We start from the raw sequence: 19,189 nt of genomic DNA on the forward strand, positions 1-19,189 counted from the left end.
TCACCGCCGCGCGCCACCGCATAATCATGGGAAAGAAGAAGCATAACTCCGAGGCATCTGGAAGCCCCAGCACCAAGAAGGCGGAGCGGACGAACATGGTCCCGTCGAGGTGGCGTGGCTCATGTACAAGAACTAGACGCCGTGCGACGGCTAGCGGGACATGCACCTGCCTGGCGGCGGCTGGCGGCTCGCCACCTACGGGTGCCTATCCCGCCCGTGCCTCTGCGTGAGCCAGCCAAGAGCGCCGAGTTCCGGCGCAGGTGGCGGTACCTACCGACGGACCTCCACGCCGATCCCACCTTTGTCGTCGACTACAACACCTGGCGCACCTGGCCCAAGACCGAGCATGATCCGAGGAGAAAGGCGGGCTTCCTCGGTGATATGGACTTCCCGTTTGACTGGCCACCGCCACCTCGTCGTCCAACACGGCAGATGCCAGCGCCTCCACAGGACGACGACGACGAGGAGGACTACGACGACCACAACGAGGAGGCCAAGGACGACAGCGACGACTTCATCGCCTGCATTTTCCACGAATGGGAGGCGACCATGGCGGAGGGCCGGAAGTTCAAGTTTCCGGCGACGATGACGGACGACGAGATCGAGAGGCTCGACATCCTCGTCTCGGAGGTGGATCGACTGGTGCAGCCGCCGCTGGTGACGGTGCCCCTGTTGGTTCTTGCGAGGGAGAACAGATAGAAACCTCCGTGCACGTATTCGCTGTGAAGAAACAACACTCTTCATCAGTCGTCGTCCTCGTCGGTGTTGTCGCCATGGTAGTCCCGGCGGCAGCGCGTCTCGTCGAAGACCTTGACGCTCATGTCCCTGTCGCCAAAGTAGGAGAACAGGAGGATGAAGCCGGCTTCGAGGTTGTGGTGGCGCGCGAACTTCTCCCAGCCGATGTGGTGGTACATCTTGCCGCGCGCGTCGTAGATCACGTCGACGATCCACCGGTAGTAGCCGCACTTAGCCTCCCGCAGATGCATCGTGCCTGGGCGGTCATCGTCGGCGACGTACTCGGTGAAGGAGTCCGGCAGCCTCTGGATGCCGCGTGGGTCGCCCTTGAGGACGAGGAAGACGACGGCGTGGCAGGCGACGGCGAGCGTGCAGCTCTGTCGCGGCCATGACCACGACCGCGAGCTCGGCCTCCGCCTCTCCCAGCCATGGCGTTGACTCTTGTTGAGATGGTGGCGGCTAGGATTGGGGAGAGAGGCGCTAGGGTTTGTGTGTGAGAGGGACGATGAGAGGCGGCCCTTTTTATATGCCGGATGGAGGCGGGGGAGCGGTGACGCTCATTAACGTCGGCACGCCGAGCTAGGCGCGACGAGACGCGTCGCTGCGTCTCTGCGGGAACTGCACCGTCGCTGCGCGCCAATAACTTTCTTCGTGAGGTAGGCGACGGTTAGGTTAAAATTTATTGTGCCGCTGACGGGTCGGGCCCGTGTTGTTTCGCCTCGCTTTTCGTTGTGTCCGGCGTCCTCGGTCCATCCCCGTGGGGCGGTGACGGGCTCGGGGTGCCGGACACCGTATCGGAACGCGCCGGACAAAAAACGGATTTGGAAGATGCGGAGGGTTTTTTATCTGGCGCGTCCCAAATAGCTTTGAGGGACGCTTTAGAGGACGTGATTGATGATTCTTTTAGACTGACGGAAATAGACGTAGGTGGACATTTTAGACGTCGCTCCATTGAAAATATGCCCTGATCGATCCCTCCATCAGTGATATATTAAATCTGGCTCTTTCCCGCTCCCACATACTACAAGGACTAAACTCGTGTACGGCAACCAACTATGGTGGCAGAAGCTGCATTCCAAGTGCGCTGTTTTACTGGGCAAACTGCCGCGCGAGCGGGGACTGTCGGCCATACGGACGTGAGCTCTGACTGCAGTCTTGCCGCCAACGCCTGTGGCGGCATGGGCCACTGCCTCGATGCTGGCTAACGGAGCTGGCCGGCCTTCTAACGTGGGCGATTTACACAAAAATAATCCTTTGTTGCAATTATAGCACAGACTGACTCTCCGGGCAAACTATTTCACCCATCTAACCCTTTTGTGTGGCGCCCCTCCCATGGGCACCACACATGGCAGTGTGGCGCCCGTGCCTGCGGCGCCACTCTCCCAGCCGACGTGGCGTCCTCGACGCTGAGCTGGTGCGCCGATCCGACGTGGCAGGATGTGTGGCGCCCATGGGAGGGGCGCCACACTACTCTTTATATATAATGTCTGTCTACAAATAATGGAAGACTGTGGTAGCTCAATCGGATGAAGCCTTTGCTTCCCATTCCCAGGTCATGAGTTCGAACCTCCTCACCACCCGAATTTATTTTTATTTTTAAAAATTATGCTAGACATTGTAGTATGTTTAAAACATGAAATCTAGCCTCGTACTGTTTTGTAGAGTTTTTTATCTTCTCTTACTTGCAAACTGAATAAACTAGTAAAATGAAATTGGAACAATCCCAGGTCAATTACTTCAATATCATATCTTTCCTCTGCTTCTTCACCGCTAGCTCGAGCAGGTAGACATCTTCAGATGCTCCCTCAAGTTCCAGCCTCACTTACCCATGGCAATAGTAAACCAAGACAAATTGTCATCTTATTTTCCTAGCGCTGTCGTTTTTTGAGCTTAATTACTAACGATATGCTGATGTGAATAAGCAAGTCATTGCTACTTGAAGAAAATAATCTGCTACCAATACTTGCATTTACGTAAAGGAGCTAGACAGGGTTAACTGAACACACTAGTGATAACTGATAAGCTACTGAAAACTCTAGCCATCTGCAAGCAACAGTACTGTCAACATCTAACCATGGATTATTTGTCAACATTATTGAACAATACGTAAGTATCATCGGTATTTTTGGGATGTCCCGTTTGAGGCCAAACCAATGTGTTCACATGAATGTTAGATTCTCAAAGGAAAAACAATGCTCTTTATACACTTTCTTTGCACAAATGTGTCCCTGTACACTCAGTATTACTGTGGTATATACAGCCTTGAATATTATCTGGATGGTTTCTTGATGTAGTAAGAATCTGCAATATGCATGGATATAACTAAAATGGTTTTCAGTATAACTGACTCTGGAGTGCAATTTTTATGCATTGTAATTGTCATCATTAAAACTATAAAAGCTTCTATATTGCAACTCATAGTAGTAGTTCAACTGTGTATCTATTTTACTGACTAGAACAAACTGAAATGGCTTCATAGTAATTACATCACTCAATTCATTTTTTTTCATCAAGAAATCAGCTCAATTCATTTATCAACTTGTTTCTCTCCTTGAGCAGCCAGAGGAGTTGATGGGTAGGAGTCAATGGGTTGGATAAATCGATGGAGATTATGTGTAAGTTCTCAGAGCAGTACGCACAGCGGTCAAACACCTTCTTCCACCACCCATGGTGGTACTACTTTTTCCCCTTTTCCGCTGTGACATAGCCTAGTTTCTCATGGTGCCAACTAGCTTGCCTCTGTGTAATGCGCCATTGTTTTCCAACTTATTAGTATGTGTTCTGTGCCAATACATGGTTGAGACTGAGCTGAAAATGTGGCAACCTTTTTGTTTGCATACTGGAGATTGTTGGGTCGCTGGACATGAAGCAAAGGACGTGACCATGGAAGCCATGCCACAAGGTAATCTTGTGTCCCCTCTGCGCTAGTTCGAACCAACTCTTTTCTCGTTCTCTAATCTGCTCTCGCTGATTCTTGTTGCCATGAGGAAGCTGCTGAGCATCAGACCAAGGTGATCCCGCTCAACGTCAATCATGTATCTAGTAAAGATAGGTACGATACAAACACATTCCTTAGCCTGCTACGCAGACAGAGCATTCTTGTTATGGATTTGGATCCACTCAAAGCAACCATTGATTTTTTGTCGAGGCATGTAAAAGCCGTCAAATCTTTGGTGCTCGAGCTAAGCAATTTGTCAAGCCATGTCATTACCATGCATATTTTGTTAGTTTATTCAGTTTACCGGTGAAGAAGCAGAGGAAAGATATGATATTGAAGTAATTGACCTGGGATTGTTCCAATTTCATTTTACTAGTTTATTCAGTTTGCAAGCAAGAGAAAATAAAAAAAAACTCTACAAAACAGTACGAGGCTAGATTTCATGTTTTAAACATACTACAATGTCTAGCATAATTTTTAAAAATAAAAATAAATTCGGGTGGTGAGGAGGTTTGAACTCATGACCTGGGATTGGGAAGCAAAGGCTTCATCCGATTGAACATACTACAGTGTATCTATTTTACTGACTAGAACAAACTGAAATGGCTTCATAGTAATTACATCACTCAATTCATTTTTTTTCATCAAGAAATCAGCTCAATTCATTTATCAACTTGTTTCACTCCTTGAGCAGCCAGAGGAGTTGATGGGTAGGAGTCAATGGGTTGGATAAATCGATGGAGATTATGTGTAAGTTCTCAGAGCAGTACGCACAGCGATCAAACTCCTTCTTCCACCACCCATGGCGGTACTACTTTTTCCCCTTTTCCGCTGTGACATAGCCTAGTTTCTCATGGTGCCAACTAGCTTGCCTCTGTGTAATGTGCCATTGTTTTCCAACTTATTAGTATGTGTTCTGTGCCAATACATGGTTGAGACTGAGCTGAAAATGTGGCAACCTTTTTGTTTGCATACTGGAGATTGTTGGGTCGCTGGACATGAAGCAAAGGACGTGACCATGGAAGCCATGCCACAAGGTAATCTTGTGTCCCCTCCGCGCTAGTTCGAACCAACTCTTTTCTCGTTCTCTAATCTGCTCTCGCTGATTCTTGTTGCCATGAGGAAGCTGCTGAGCATCGGACCAAGGTGATCCCGCTCAACGTCAATCATGTATCTAGTAAAGATAGGTACGATACAAACACATTCCTTAGCCTCGCTACACGTACTGAGCATTCTTGTTATGGATTTGGATCCACTCAAAGCAACCATTGATTTTTTGTCGAGGCATGTAAAAGCCGTCAAATCTTTGGTGCTCGAGCTAAGCAATTTGTCAAGCCATGTCATTACCATGCATATTTTGTTAGTTTATTCAGTTTAGCGGTGAAGAAGCAGAGGAAAGATATGATATTGAAGTAATTGACCTGGGATTGTTCCAATTTCATTTTACTAGTTTATTTAGTTTGCAAGCAAGAGAAGATAAAAAAAAACTCTACAAAACAGTACGAGGCTAGATTTCATGTTTTAAACATACTACAATGTCTAGCATAATTTTTAAAAATAAAAATAAATTCAAGTGGTAAGGAGGTTTGAACTCATGACCTAGGATTGGGAAGCAAAGGCTTCATCCGATTGAGCTACCACAGTCTTCTGTTATCTGTAGACAGACATTATATATAAAGAGTAGTGTGGCGCTCCTCCCATGGGCGCCACACATCCTGCCACGTCGGATCGGCGCACCAGCTCAGCGTCGAGGGCGCCACGTCGGCTGGGAGAGTGGCGCCGTAGGCACGGGCGCCACACTGCCATGTGTGGCGCCACACAAAAGGGTTAGATGGGTGAAATAGTTTGCCCGGAGGGTCAGTCTGTGCTATAGCTGCAACAAAGAGTTATTTTTGTGTAAATCGCCTCTAACGTGCTGCCAGGGACAGCGGCGGCAGGCCCACGTGCCGCTTGGCACGCCCTGCCGCCAGAGGGAGGTGGTCTTTTTTGGCTATATTTTTTGTAGGTGGTCTTTTCTGGCAATTTGTTGAAGCAGGTGGTCCTTTTCATCAAAAATTCATATCTGCTTATCAACTCAAACTCATAACTCGATCTTCAAAAAAACTTAAAAGCACTTTAGGAGGTAACTCCAGGCCACTTGTGGTCCCTTCTAGCATCTCTACGACTCTAGTCATTGTTGGTCGATTAGTAGGACTTACTTGTATACACCACAGCCCAACCACTATCATCTTCCTTACAATCTCTGTAATTTCACCGTTCATCGCAGAAGCACTCACACAGTAATCATCTAGATGCTCATAGATCCACTGTGGGAAATATTGGCTGCTAGATTCACTGTCATTGATATTCTTCTCCCTTGCTCCAACCATCTCAAGGACCATCATTCCATAGCTATAGACATCAGACTTGCTGCTCACTGCTCCAAAATGCTTTGAAAAAACCTCTGGGGCAATATACCCTATTGTTCCTCTTGCACCACCGATGGAGATAATACTCTCTTTATTTACGCACAGCTTTGCCATTTCAAAATCAGAAATCTTAGAGCAGAACTCTTCATCCAGTAGAATGTTGTGGGGTTTGATATCAAAATGCACGATGCGGGTGCTGCATCCACAGTGAAGATATTCAAGTCCTCGGGCAATGCCAACTGCTGTATGAAACAATTTCTCCCAAGTGATAGAAATTGCGTCTTTAGAGTTGCTTTTGAAAACATATCTTTCAAGTGAACCGTTAGGCATGTATTCATAGATGAGAGCCCTTTTGGATCCTTCGAGGCAAAATCCTAAAAGAGCCACAATGTTGACATGCGAAGTTCTGCTAATACTGGCTACCTCATTAATGAACTCCTCCCCATCACCCTTTGAGGCCTGTAGTATCTTGACAGCTACCTGTCGACCATCAGAGAGGTTGCCTCTGTAAACAGCACCAAATCCACCTTGACCCAGCTTTGCAGCAAAAGATTTTGTTATATTTTTCACTTCTGCGTACTTGAATCTTTTCGGGTATGGCGTCCCATTCTTTTGTAAGAAAGACTCAATCCTTTGCGTCCGCTTTGATATCTTCCCGGTCCAATTTTCTATGACGGACTTAATTTTTGATGTTACCTTTGATATAATCTTGGATCCATATCTCTTATAGCCCAATGAACATGCAAAAAATAGTAGGCATAGAAATATTATGCTCGAGCTGCCTGCTATTATATCTGCACATAAAAGAAGAAAGGAATTAAGAGGACTTGCAATAGCACTTAGATTTGTGAAGTGGAATCTATCTAGCATACCACATTGGTAGAAAGGGTGTAGAGTTTGAATAAGAGAAACGTATGCGATTAGTTAATACTTGTTCATAATTTACTGTTTTCTGGAAAGAGTATAGATGGTAAAATACCAGTTCATATTAAAGTTCGAAATTTAATTTGCCAAGGGACTTGATCTCCCATTGAAATGGTGTATTTACGTTACAAGATATTTTATATTAAAACATTCTAACATACTACAAAATAAATATAAACCACATTTAACTAATCTAGCAACACAAATGTATGGGTTATCCCTGCAAGTTTAAGTTTACTTCCAACATATTCCCGTCTCTCGCATCACTCTTCATGGGAAGTGACTCGAAGGAAACCTTGCCACCTCCGTTAGTTCTTCCCCGCCACCGATGCCACTGGCATCACCGTGGTGGCGGCTGCCCCCGCTTCCGAATGTGGCACAGGAGAGCAGCGGTGGAGCCTGTGGAGTTGCGGTGCGGTACAGTCGTGGAACGTGTGGCCACATGCTCCTGGTTTTGGTAGTTGCTACGTGGGCCCATTAGGGCCTAATCTGGTATGCACAGGCCATGCCTTCTATGCACGGATGCAACTTTGGCGGTGTGGTGCCGATCTGGTTTGTTACCATCTGGCCTGAAGTTCATGAGATCACCCTCACTCATCAGCCGTATTCCATTCAATGGCGATGGAGTGACTCTGAGACTGTGATTCAACTTGGAGAGTTGAGCCATTAACCCTCTCCAACGCATCCTTGAGCTTTCCACTCATCTTGTGTTCCTCAAAAAAATTAGGGGGAGCAGAGCCATCATTAGAACTTCCCTCTATGCGGATGATACGGCGATCTTTGCGGCCCCTAACAAGGATGATATACAAAACCTCTCCTACACCCTTGAGTCTATCGGGGAGGTCACTGGCGTTGATACAAAATTCCAAAAAAAGCAGGGTGGTGTCAATTATATGCAATGACATTGACCTTGATGTGGTGCTCGAGCACTTGCCAGTGATCCGCACCTCCTTCCCCATGAAATATCCCCCCCCCCCTTAGGTTTGGCAACTAAAAAGGGCCGACTTTCAAACGCTTGAGGATAAATTGTCGGAAAGTTTGTCTCTTGGGATGGAAAGAACATTAGCACAGTTGGCAGTGGGGCTCTTGTCAAGTTCGTGCTCACTTCACAAGCAATTTTCCACCTCACACCACTCAACATTCCACCGGGCTGCCTAGCTAGTATGAAAAAAATCGAGAGGGCTTTCTTATGGGCCGTCGGCACCAAAGAGGTTATCAGAGGAAAATGCAAGCTAAATTGGGAAGCGGTCTGTACGACGATCCGCCTTTAGGGGCTTGATATTCTATACCTTGACAAATTTGCGAGGGATCTTAAGTTGAGATAGCCTTGGATACAATGGCGTGACCCCAGGAGGCTATGGGTTGGGATGGGCAACCCTTACAATGATGTTGACCTGGATCTTTTCTACGCCGCCACAACAATCACCATTGGGAATGGGAATATTTCTCTTTTTGGGACTCTTCTTGGCTACTTGGGAAAAAGCCCAAAGACATTGCGCTCCTTTTCTTCGATGCCTCCTCTAGGCAAAACTGGAATGTCAAACAAGATCTTCATAACACTTCTTGGATTTCCAAGATAAAGATGGATGAGTCCTTATCTATTCACACAATCAAGAGTATATTACGCTTTGGGCCCTCCTCAACCCCACTCACCTCCAAGAGGAGATTGAAGACACTATTGTTTGGAACCTAACGCCAAGTGGTGGGTACTCTTCGAAGTCGGCATATAAAGCCCAATTCTTCAGGGCCACGGCTACTAGCATGAGTAGGTTGGTTTGGAAGGCTTGGGCACCACCGAAGATCAAGTTTTTTTGCGTGTTTGGCTATTCGCAATAGGCTTTGGACGGCCGACCGCCTTGAGAAAAGAGGTTGGAACAATTGTGTCCTTTGCCCGCTCTGCAAGCAAACTCAAGAGACGGTGGCACAACTTTTCTGCCATTGCCGGTTCACCAAGAGGCATTGGGGTTTGGCCAAAGATTGGCTTGGGCTTCCCTCCATCCGAACGCAAGAGTGGACTTCCGACCTCACCGTCAAGTCATGGTGGACTTTCATGACTTCCTAAAACCGAAAAACTATGGCCTCCTTCACCATGCCCATAAGTTGGACTGTTTGGTAGGAGCGAAACTCGAGAGTCTTAAATAAAAAATTGGATCCACCACCAATTCTCTTAGCATCGCGGGGACAAAGCATTTTGGGTCATGTAATTTTGGAAGAGCAATCTTGTTTTTTGCTCTTGGACCTTGGACCTTAAAACTTGTCATGTCATGACGCCCCTTCTTATTTAACGAATGGAGGCAACTCTTTTGCCTCCACCCTTAAAAAAGGTTTGGGCTATCACTGCCAGTTGGCTGGCAATATTCGCAGACACCTTGCTCACATTTGGCGAATAAAAGCTGAACCAAAGATCATTTTTTCTGCTTGCTGATCTCTTACCTCTGCTGACACTGACCGTCATTCACATCTATGAAATTTTCTGAGATAATATTTTGTTATTAAAAAAGTATGAGCACAAATGAGAAGCAAAAGGATGAAGTCGAGAATGAGAGATGTCAGTTACATAGTTTTTGTCTCTTCAAGCGCAAAGAGCGTATATCCCCTGCATTATGTGAACATAAATTCTCATGAGTTGATAAATACAAGTTTACTGAACTCTATGTAGCTTAGTTTTTACGGGGAGAAAGCTGTGTATATATCTTGCAATGTACCCGTGACACAGATAAACTGTAGATCAAGGGGAAGTTTGAATTGCCAAGATTTTTTAAATTTAAAGTTCCAACTTTAGATTGTTCGAAAATACGGTTCATTTTACAAACTTGGTCCCATTGCTAGTTTTCTCATGAACCGATTGGTTCTTTTTTTCTTTCTGATTGAATGTCATCCACCCTGAAACAGAAACTGTTATGGAGAAATCTTCAACAACAAAGCATTACACAAGACGGTTCCTTGTTTGGCAGGTTGCAGAAGATATAAAGCTTTTGGCACGGCGAAGGACTATATTACCCGATATAGGTGGCAGCATAATCTTAGGCTTGCTCCGTCTTCTTAGGCCTCGATGCAGTTTCACGCTGATTACATGTATTGAGCCTTTATCTTTTTTACTCAAATGATGGATGTTGAACAGTCATGTTCATGTTGGTTATGCAGAGACTGGATGTAATCTTAAATTTTAAGTAATAAAATGGCCTTTACAAAAATAAAACACAGAGATCACGAAGCTCCAAACAAAGGACAGTGGGCGGTCCAGCTGACAGATTAAGTTTTCTTTGTTCTTTCCTTGCCATGGCTGCATCCTGGTTGTGAATTCCCCCCCCCCCCCCCCCCCTTTTTTGCGTTTTTTTTTGCCGCTTGGCTCTCCATGTAACTATAATATAGAGGTCGCCTCTACCTTCGATCAATCAAAAAAAAAGAGCATAAGCCCGTGTAGAGGATTCTGACACTTCTTTCTTTTACTGAAGGCTCGAGCAATATTCTGACACATTGGTCTAGTTAGAACAAAACGAAGACATAAATACGAGTGAATACCATTTTTTTGCGAAATTCCACTGATCTATTAAAAATTATCAAAAGTAGCATAAAGAGATCTAAAAATAATAGAAATTACAAATAGGTATTTGGACCACCTAGCGACAACTACAAACACTAGCGCGAGCCGAAGGCGCGCCACCTACATCGCCTCTCCATCACCGGAGCCAGGCAAAGCTTGGCAATCAATACTTGGACGCGCAGTTTGGCATGTAGTAATGTATAGGTTTAGCTTGAGAAATACTTCCTCATTATATAGGCTAGCTTCCTGTTTTCTCATTATTAATGGTATTTGGACTGGAAAACTACTATATTTTCTTGAAGATGTCAATGAATTAATTGGAAGCTAGTGGTGATGCGATGCACTATCCGTGTTGGCTGCTACCGAGGGCATGACTTTGCCGGGCTCAATGTATGTCATGACAGATGAAGGCGATACCTTTTACAAGTTCGCCTAGATCATGGCTTCTACTCGTCGACTCCTCTAGCACATGAAGGGAGGCACGTTGGCCTGGTTAGCTTTGGAGCCATGAACTCGTGGTCGTACTACAAGTGGAGTTTTTTTGGGTTTGTGATGCAATCATGAGGTTGTCTGTTCCATCCCACCATACATAGTAGGGTGTTGGGAGTGACAAGTGGTTGTTGTCTGGTTATTTGTAGAACTTGCACTGTAAGCCATTTGCCAAGGTTTTAACTACGTGCAATTTATTTTATTTGTTTGAAACGGATGCAAGCAAAAGCTTTGCCTCATCTCATTAATTAAGAAAGGAGTTTTAGTTTTGTTACAAAATCCTAGATTTGCTCGGGGACAAAAGGATCACTCTCGCGTTATGATAGATCCCAAGCTCCTAGCACCCGAGGCGCTTCAAAGCACCGTATCTCCTTTAATCTTATCTACAACAACGGATAGTATAGTAGATACATTGCGAAAAACTCTAGTGTTGCGATCATTTCAAAATTTCCAAGAAACAAGCATGACGAGGAAAGCAAACGATTCCCTTCTAGTACCATTGGGGAAGACGAAGGATAGCCACCACTCCTCCATTGTATCAAAAGCGTCCAAAAACATGTCAACCAATGTAAGCCCTAACCAACCATGTCCACCAAACATGTGCCCTAGAAACATGTCCACCAAACATGAGACTATACATGAATTACATCGAAAGAAATTGGACGGGGTGTTGTTTAAGATTGATTTTGAAAAGGCGTATGGCAAGTTCAAATGGTATTTTCTTCAACAAGTTTTGTGCATGAAAGAATTTCTGCGTATGTGGTATGAATGGGTAGCAAGGTTTGTGCAAGGGGGGTGTTGGTATTAGAGTGAATGATGATATTGGTCATTATTTTCAAACTCTAAAGGTGATCCACTCTCTCCTATGCTTTTTAATATTGTCACGAATATGTTAGAAATTCTTATTGCAAGGGCAAAAGAGGACGACCAAATAGGAGGATCGATACCACACCTTCTAGGGGGGGGGTGTTATTGATCTTACAGTATGTCGATGACACAATTATTTTTATGAAACATGATTTGAACAAGGCAGTTAACATGAAACTCATTCTATGCCTATTTGAACATCCATCCTGTTTAAAAATTAACTTCGATCAAACTGAGATTTTCTGCTTCGGAAAAGCTAGAGAAGCTGAGAATGATTATAAACAATTATTTTGTTCTGGAGTAGGTAAGCTGTCGTTCAAGTATTTGGGAATTCCAATTTATTACAGGAGATTGTTAAACAAAGAATCGAAGCCAGTTGAGGACCGCTTTGAAAGAAAGTTAAGGTGCTGGTTAGGAAAGATACTCTCATATGGAGACCGTCTTGTCCTAATTAATTATGTGTTGACATCTTTCTTCCTTTGAAATACCGAAAGGGGTAAGAAAAAGATTGGACTTTTATAGGTCACGTTTCTTCTGGATAAGTGACCAACTAAATAAAAAGTATCGCTTAACGAAATGGAATATTATTTGCCAAGCAAAATATCAAGCGGTTTTAGATATTGAGGTTCTTGATATTAAAAATAAATTCTTATTGAGCAAATGGCTTTTTAAGCTACTTAATTGAGATGGTATGTGGTAGGAGTTGTTACATAATAAGTATCTTAGAACTAAAACCCTTTCTCAAGTCCAAGCAAAACCCACGGATTCTCCTTTTTGGAAGGGGATAATGTGTGGGAAGGATGAACTCTTCCAACATGGTACTTTTGTCATTGGTGATGGTCTAAAAACATGGTTTTGGGAGGACTCATGGCTAGGACAAACACGGTTTTGGGAGGACTCATGGCTGGAACCAGATAGATTTTCATGGCACCTGACGGCATCAGTGCTTTTTCGGTGAAATCCTTATACGCCTACTATATGAATGGTCATACTCGTTTCTTGAAGAATTATCTTTGGAAATTAAAGGTACCACTGAAAAATGGAATTTTTATGTGGTTCTTGAACAAGAAAGTTTTACTTACAAATGGTAACTTAGCAAAAAGAAATTGGACTAGATGTACCAAATGCGTTTATTGTGATCTTGAGGAGTCCGTAGAACATTTATTCATAAGTTGTCCATTTGCAGAACTGATTTGGAGGGTGATCTACTTCACTTTCAATATGCCAGCTCCAACCAATATTAAAATATGTTTGGGAATTGGTTTAATGGAGTTGATAAAAAGACAAAGCGTGGATTTGTTTGGGAATTTGTGCTTTAATTTGGGTAATGTGGAATTGTCGAAATGATGTTGTTTTTAACATAGCTAGACAATCTCAATTTTTCCAGGTTATCCATAGAACTATGTATTAGATCAACGTGTGGTCCCATCTCCTTCCCGAGGAGCAGTGGCTACATATGGATTCTGGATGCACCCATTTGATCACGGTTGCACGGGCTATCTTGAGTCAGAGTGGTTGGCAGCGTTCAATTCTAACATAATATAAGATGCATAGGGTGATTTTGTATTATCTATTTTGATGGTGATTCATGTCGCCACCTTGGATGACTAATGAGTTCGTAAGAGTTTACATTCTGGATTCTGGAAACTAAGTAATACATGGATGTGTGCATCACTGATGCAGAGGCCAGGGTCTATCCCATTTCAAAAAGAAAAGTAAGCCCTAGCCAAGAAATGATTGAGTTCCAAATCCTTTTGAAGTAGCAACATATGAAGAGAAGATGTGCCCACGGACTCGGGCTCCCTCTTGCATTTGATTATATCTGGATTGGTGTGTCTTGTAAGAGGATTTTGATCTGGGCCGAACGTTTTAGTCCACAGATCGACGCAGATTAGCACTCTACTGGCATGCGAGACCTTGAGTCGTGACTCGCGAAGAGCGTATTGAAGTACTCCACTTGTGAGCACCCCCACACGGCGAAGTGTCGCCAAGCAAATGCCAGGGTCGAATAGTATTGAGTGAGCAAATTAATAGGAGCGCATACATACCGCACTGGCGCTCGTTAGCGCCATCGTCGCAGAAGCAGGCGAACTCCAACCAGCCGTCGTCCTTCAGGCGTCCGTAGCTGCAGCGCCCACCGGACTGCTCGCACGCCACGCACTGCTCGGATTTGGCAGCGTAACGCATCTCGAACCCATCACTCAGCATCTCACCGAGCGACGCGTTGGCCAGATGATGCATGGTTTAGCTGCACTATGGGGGTACGGGGAAGAAGAGACCAAAAGGTAAGAGGAATGCCAGTTAATTTATCCAGGGGTCGATGAGAAAAGGAATCTGCTAGGGCAGACGACCGAGGCAGTCGTGCTGGGAGAAATCGACCAGTGGTTCCATCGTTATGTGTCAGTGTCATACGACCACGACTCAACGAATCCACTCGACGACCCATTCCATGATTCGAAATTACAATCACCTGTGGCTTTCCGCGCTATGGTGACTAGCTGTCTTATCTCAGAATTATGCAAGTGAGGATATTTTAGAGAAAAATGGTAGGTACGAGAGGCTGGCTGCAAGCGTATGGAGGTGAGTGTATTCGATTCTTCGTTTAATGGTTTTTGTTTTTCTCTTTTGGATTCAAAATATAAAGACGGAAGAAGTAATAAAAGCTAATAACTTGGATGATATAAAACCTTAATAAAACGACTGTACTTTCGAAGATGGAGCCTTAGTACTACCCTTTTCGAAGAAAAAGAAGTACTTTCTCTGATCCATATTACATGTTGGTTATTTAGTATACTTTGTAATACATTGGCGAAATTAATATGGACAGCATGGACAAGTTATTTTCCTGAATTTTTTTTTGGGGCCGCAAGGACCACAAGGTTCGAGCCAACGCTTTCTTCCTAACATATTGAGTCATTTAGCCTTCCTCGTCAAGTTGTATATATACTTCCTCCGTTATTAAATATAAGTGTACTTTTAGCTCTTTACTTAAGTAAAAAACTCATACTCGAAAAGGGTAGCCACATTTATTACACTAAATTAGTATCACTTCATAGAATGTAGTAGCCACATGATGTCATATATGTTATGGAGTACTACTCTTTTATACAAGTATGATCAAAATTTCAAAATTTTAACTTAAGCTAAGAGATAGAAGTAGACTTATTTAAGGACAAAAGAAGTATGTATGGCTAGTTTTCATGTTTGTGTGCCATGGCTAGCCAACTTTTTCACCAGGCAATCGTAAAACTGATAAGTTGTTTTTCCCATTTATCAAGTTAGGTTGATTAACCACTTTAGCGTATGTTGTTTTCATCCACGGGCTAGGGCTTGTTGTTTGGTCTGGCCAGGCAAATCATCCAAATGTTTATAAGTTGTTTATCGATTCAGCCGGGACTGCCATTGTAGTCATATCCATGTAGAGTTCAGGCTCATTGCTTGCAATGCCATCGCTTTTGCGAACGGCATCCTTTCTCCGCTTTGCCTTCACACTGGCCTTGCGCTTGTGGTGAGCTGAGTCCAGCACCGCGGTCCACCCCCTCGTCGTCATCGATAGCCACATGCACCTGCTCAGATGAAGAAGCATGCACCACAGCAACCTGGTCTCTCTCGGGCACCTCAATTATGATCAGAGCAAATCTAACCGATTCCGTATTTCTCCACCCTTAGAGCATCACCGACGCGTCCTAAATAGGCGCCTACACGTGCGCCGGTAGTGCTCTATTCGGGCCGCCAACACCGGCTTCTTAGTTTGGGGGGGAGGTTGCACACACCTGCTACTTTGAAACGTAGACCCCAAAGGGAGGTCATGTAGGCATGCTAAAGGATGTAATTGCAAAGAAGTTTAATATGAACAATGGTACAAGGCCAAGTCAGAACTTCATAAATATCTTGCTGAAGATACCGAAGATCTAGAAATGAAGATCGACATTCTTGGTTGGTTGAAGACCAATGCATGTAGATTTCCAATCTTGGCTCACTTGGCACATTATGTGCTTGCTATTCCTATCTCAATGCTCGCTTCTGAGTCGGCTTTCAGCACAAGTAGGTGTATCTTAGATGAATATCCATACCTCTCTTAATCCTTTCAGGTTGGAAGCTCTAGTATGTAGGCATGATTGGCTTAGAGACTACTCCTATTGATGTCCATGAGACTATGGAGGAACTAGCTGTCATTGAAAAAAGGAATGATATTCCATCATTTTTATGTATTTGTACTTGCCTTGTCGCATCATTGTCTCTAACTCTCATTTTTTAAATTGTTCATTGCATTAATTATAGAGCTAATCGAAGAATTTGATGGCCGACACACTAGCAAAGGAAAAGGTGATAAAAGGAGGGTATGCACTTCCAAAACTGTAGCAAGCATGTCAATCTTGGAACATCACCTTAAAGCCTACATGTACAAGCATTACACATTTTTAACATGTTGTATAATCTTTGTGCAATACAAGTAACTCGAATTGGGATAATTTTGCCTACTATATTGTTAGTGACTTAGTGTGTATTGGGCCTAATATTGCAAGTCAATAATTTATTCAGTGATGATATAGAACTACTTTAGTTGTTGAAATCATGCTAGAATTGAAAGTCAATAATTTATTCAGTGATGATATATTTTAACTTCTTAACATAGCGCTGGTACTAAACTAGAAGTAGTGTTTGACATACAATTCTACAATAGTGCCTATCTGCCTAATCTGATCAGTGGAACCTATGCAGCTTGGAGCCTTGGACTTGAGATTGAAGCCATAGAGTGATTGAGGTGGTCTAATGCTTCCTAGAGCCATGGAGATGGAGTTGACGAGGTGCACATGCACACGTCCAGCTCCTAGACTTTTGTTATGCAATTTCGTTTTATTTCATGAACTTGTGTGATGTACGATCATGTCGTGATCGACTTAACTTCTTGTTTGGACTTCGAAGTTCAACTTTTTTTTGTTATGTTATTTATACTGTTTGCTGTTGAAAACTGTCCAAGTGCTGTCAAAATAGTGTTGAAATGCTGTCAAAATGTTGTTATGCTGCTGTTTCTATCATTTGTGCTGTCAATATGCAGAAATACTGCAGAAACGCTGCTGATTGCTGTCATATTTTTGTTCACTGCATGTACTTTGGGCTATTCATGAATTACCTGATCCCTAACCTGAGGTAGCAAATTTTTATGATGAATTTTCGGGTGTCATTTTCTGAAACCTGAAATAAATTTTTTTTTTCTGAAATAACCGATCCGAAGTTTCGGGTTTTTCCCAAACGCCCGGAGTGAGGTATTTGGATGGTGTGTCTTGTAAGAAGATTTCTACCCACGTATCGACAGAACGTTCCAGTCCACGCATAGGAGACTACGACTCTACCAGCACGCCGTCAAGCAAATGCCAAATCGAATAGAACTGAAGGAGCAAATAAAGGAGCAAGTACATACCGCACTGGCGCTCGTTAGCGCCATCGTCCCGCTGTGCTCCTCGGTGCGTCCGTAGCTGCACCGTCCGCCGGATTGCTCGCATGCGACGCACTGCTCGGATTTGGCGTCGTAACGCATCTCGAATCCATAGCTGAGCACCTCAACAAGCGACTGGTTGCCCAGACGATGCGAGCTCAGCACTGGCGTCGTCACCGCCTCGTCGCACGCATACCCGAGAGATTTGGCCGTGGCCCCAACATCTCGGAGCACATACCAGAGAGTGTTCTGTCCCGGGCACCCGTCGAGTCTCACGGCGGAGGGCCGGGATACGTTGGCCTTGCAGCTGTAGAGGAAGGTGAGGTTGGAGTTGGAGGGTGTGAGCTGCAGCCACGAGTTGGGGTCGCGGGAGAGGTTGAAGCTGAGCAGCGGGCATGTGGTGTTCCACGCGTCGACATCGGCGAGGGAGACGGTGTGATTGGCGTAGTCGATGTGCAGGACCCTGTACTGGTGGAATTGGACGTCGAGGATGGGGGCATTCTCCTGGCAGGAGATGCCGAGGCCAGGGTAGCCGCAGTTGGGGCCTGTGGCGAGCCAGAACGGGTAGGTGATGGTCTGCCCGCCGCAGGTGGCGTTGCTGCAGGAAGCGGCGTAGGCGTCGGCTGCGGTGAAGAGGAGGAAAAGGGCCTGGAGGAGCAGAGTAGCAGACGATGCATGGTATGGGACTTTGGACTTGGAGGGAGGAGGAAGAAGTGCCTGGCAGACGAACGAGGTAGTGAATAAGGCAGTAGTAGTTGTACTGGGAGGAATCGATCGCTAGTCCTGGTTGCCTGGCTCCAATGGATGTGGAAATTTGGTGCAACATGACCACGACTCAACGCAGCAGCATCCATTCGAAGACTTTTCTTTGTTCCATTCCATGATTCCAAATTACAATTCTCCATCGCTTTCTCTACGATGGTGACATGTTGTCACAGAGCTTATAATCCAACTTATTATCTCAGAATTATGGGAATGGGGAGATTTTACGAACAAGGTAGGAGAGGCAGGCTAGAAGTGTTCTTTCGACGAAAGCAGTAGGATCTTGCTGTATATTTGTATTTTTTTTTTGTTTAAGTTACAAGATTGTACAAAAAGAGGTTATTTTTGTTCCTGTACCCCGGTGTACTTCAACCATTTAAGTACATCTTGAAGATTGCCATGCATGCATATAAACTTGCTCAACCTGCTTAATTATTTTTGCATTTCTTATCATCCAATTAGCACACTCTTACGTCCCCAGAGCATGCTTTCGTCCCAGTCTATAAATAAAACAACATTGCTGAGCTGATCTAAAGTGACGAGAAAACCCTCTTACAAATAAAATCAAAGATAAAAACAGGAGTAGTCATGCGCCTGCAAGGAACTCCCTAGAATATCTACTAGGAGAGACATCACGCCTCCTTAGAAAAGTATCGGACATCATAGAACTGCACACACCAAGATATTGCTAGAGACTCGGAGAGGACCACCTATCCTCTCGCTCCAGGCTGATGAGGACCGAGAACGGTGACAACTAAGCCATGTATATAAGATAGGATGCCGCTAGGACCGCCTCACGTCGGAGCCGAAGGAGCTTCGAATCATAATCTGAGCTTGCCCGCTGATGACACCAACACGCGACCGAAAAATATTAGGGCTCAACGATTACAACCCAAGAGGGTGATGACACAAAATGTCGTTGTCTCTAAGACTGAAATGATCAAGGGTTTTCACCGAGACCCCTAGCGTGAAGAGGTAACCATAGATGCACCCAAAGAGGGTCACAATACCCAGAGGCATCCGAAGCGCTAGACTTTCTCGTGAAATCACCCTCGACAACCCCAAGATACCACGGTTCGCTCGCC

The 19,189-nt window shown here is 44.6% G+C and overlaps 1 protein-coding gene across 1 annotated transcript; it reads right to left on the reverse strand.

Moving 5' to 3' along the window:
- Positions 1-5,741: 5,741 nt before the first annotated feature.
- On the reverse strand, positions 5,742-17,973 carry LOC124665010 (LEAF RUST 10 DISEASE-RESISTANCE LOCUS RECEPTOR-LIKE PROTEIN KINASE-like 2.1). The gene is made up of 2 exons (XM_047202409.1): positions 17,328-17,973; positions 5,742-6,875 (listed from the first exon to the last, which is right to left on the reverse strand). Exons 1-2 carry the CDS (start codon positions 17,407-17,409, stop codon positions 5,743-5,745), a joined length of 1,215 nt encoding a protein of 404 aa, XP_047058365.1. The 5' UTR covers positions 17,410-17,973; the 3' UTR covers position 5,742.
- Between the last annotated feature and the right edge of the window lie 1,216 nt (positions 17,974-19,189).

The sequence above is a fragment of the Lolium rigidum genome, chromosome 6, assembly GCF_022539505.1.
Source record: "Lolium rigidum isolate FL_2022 chromosome 6, APGP_CSIRO_Lrig_0.1, whole genome shotgun sequence".
NCBI lineage: Eukaryota > Viridiplantae > Streptophyta > Magnoliopsida > Poales > Poaceae > Lolium > Lolium rigidum.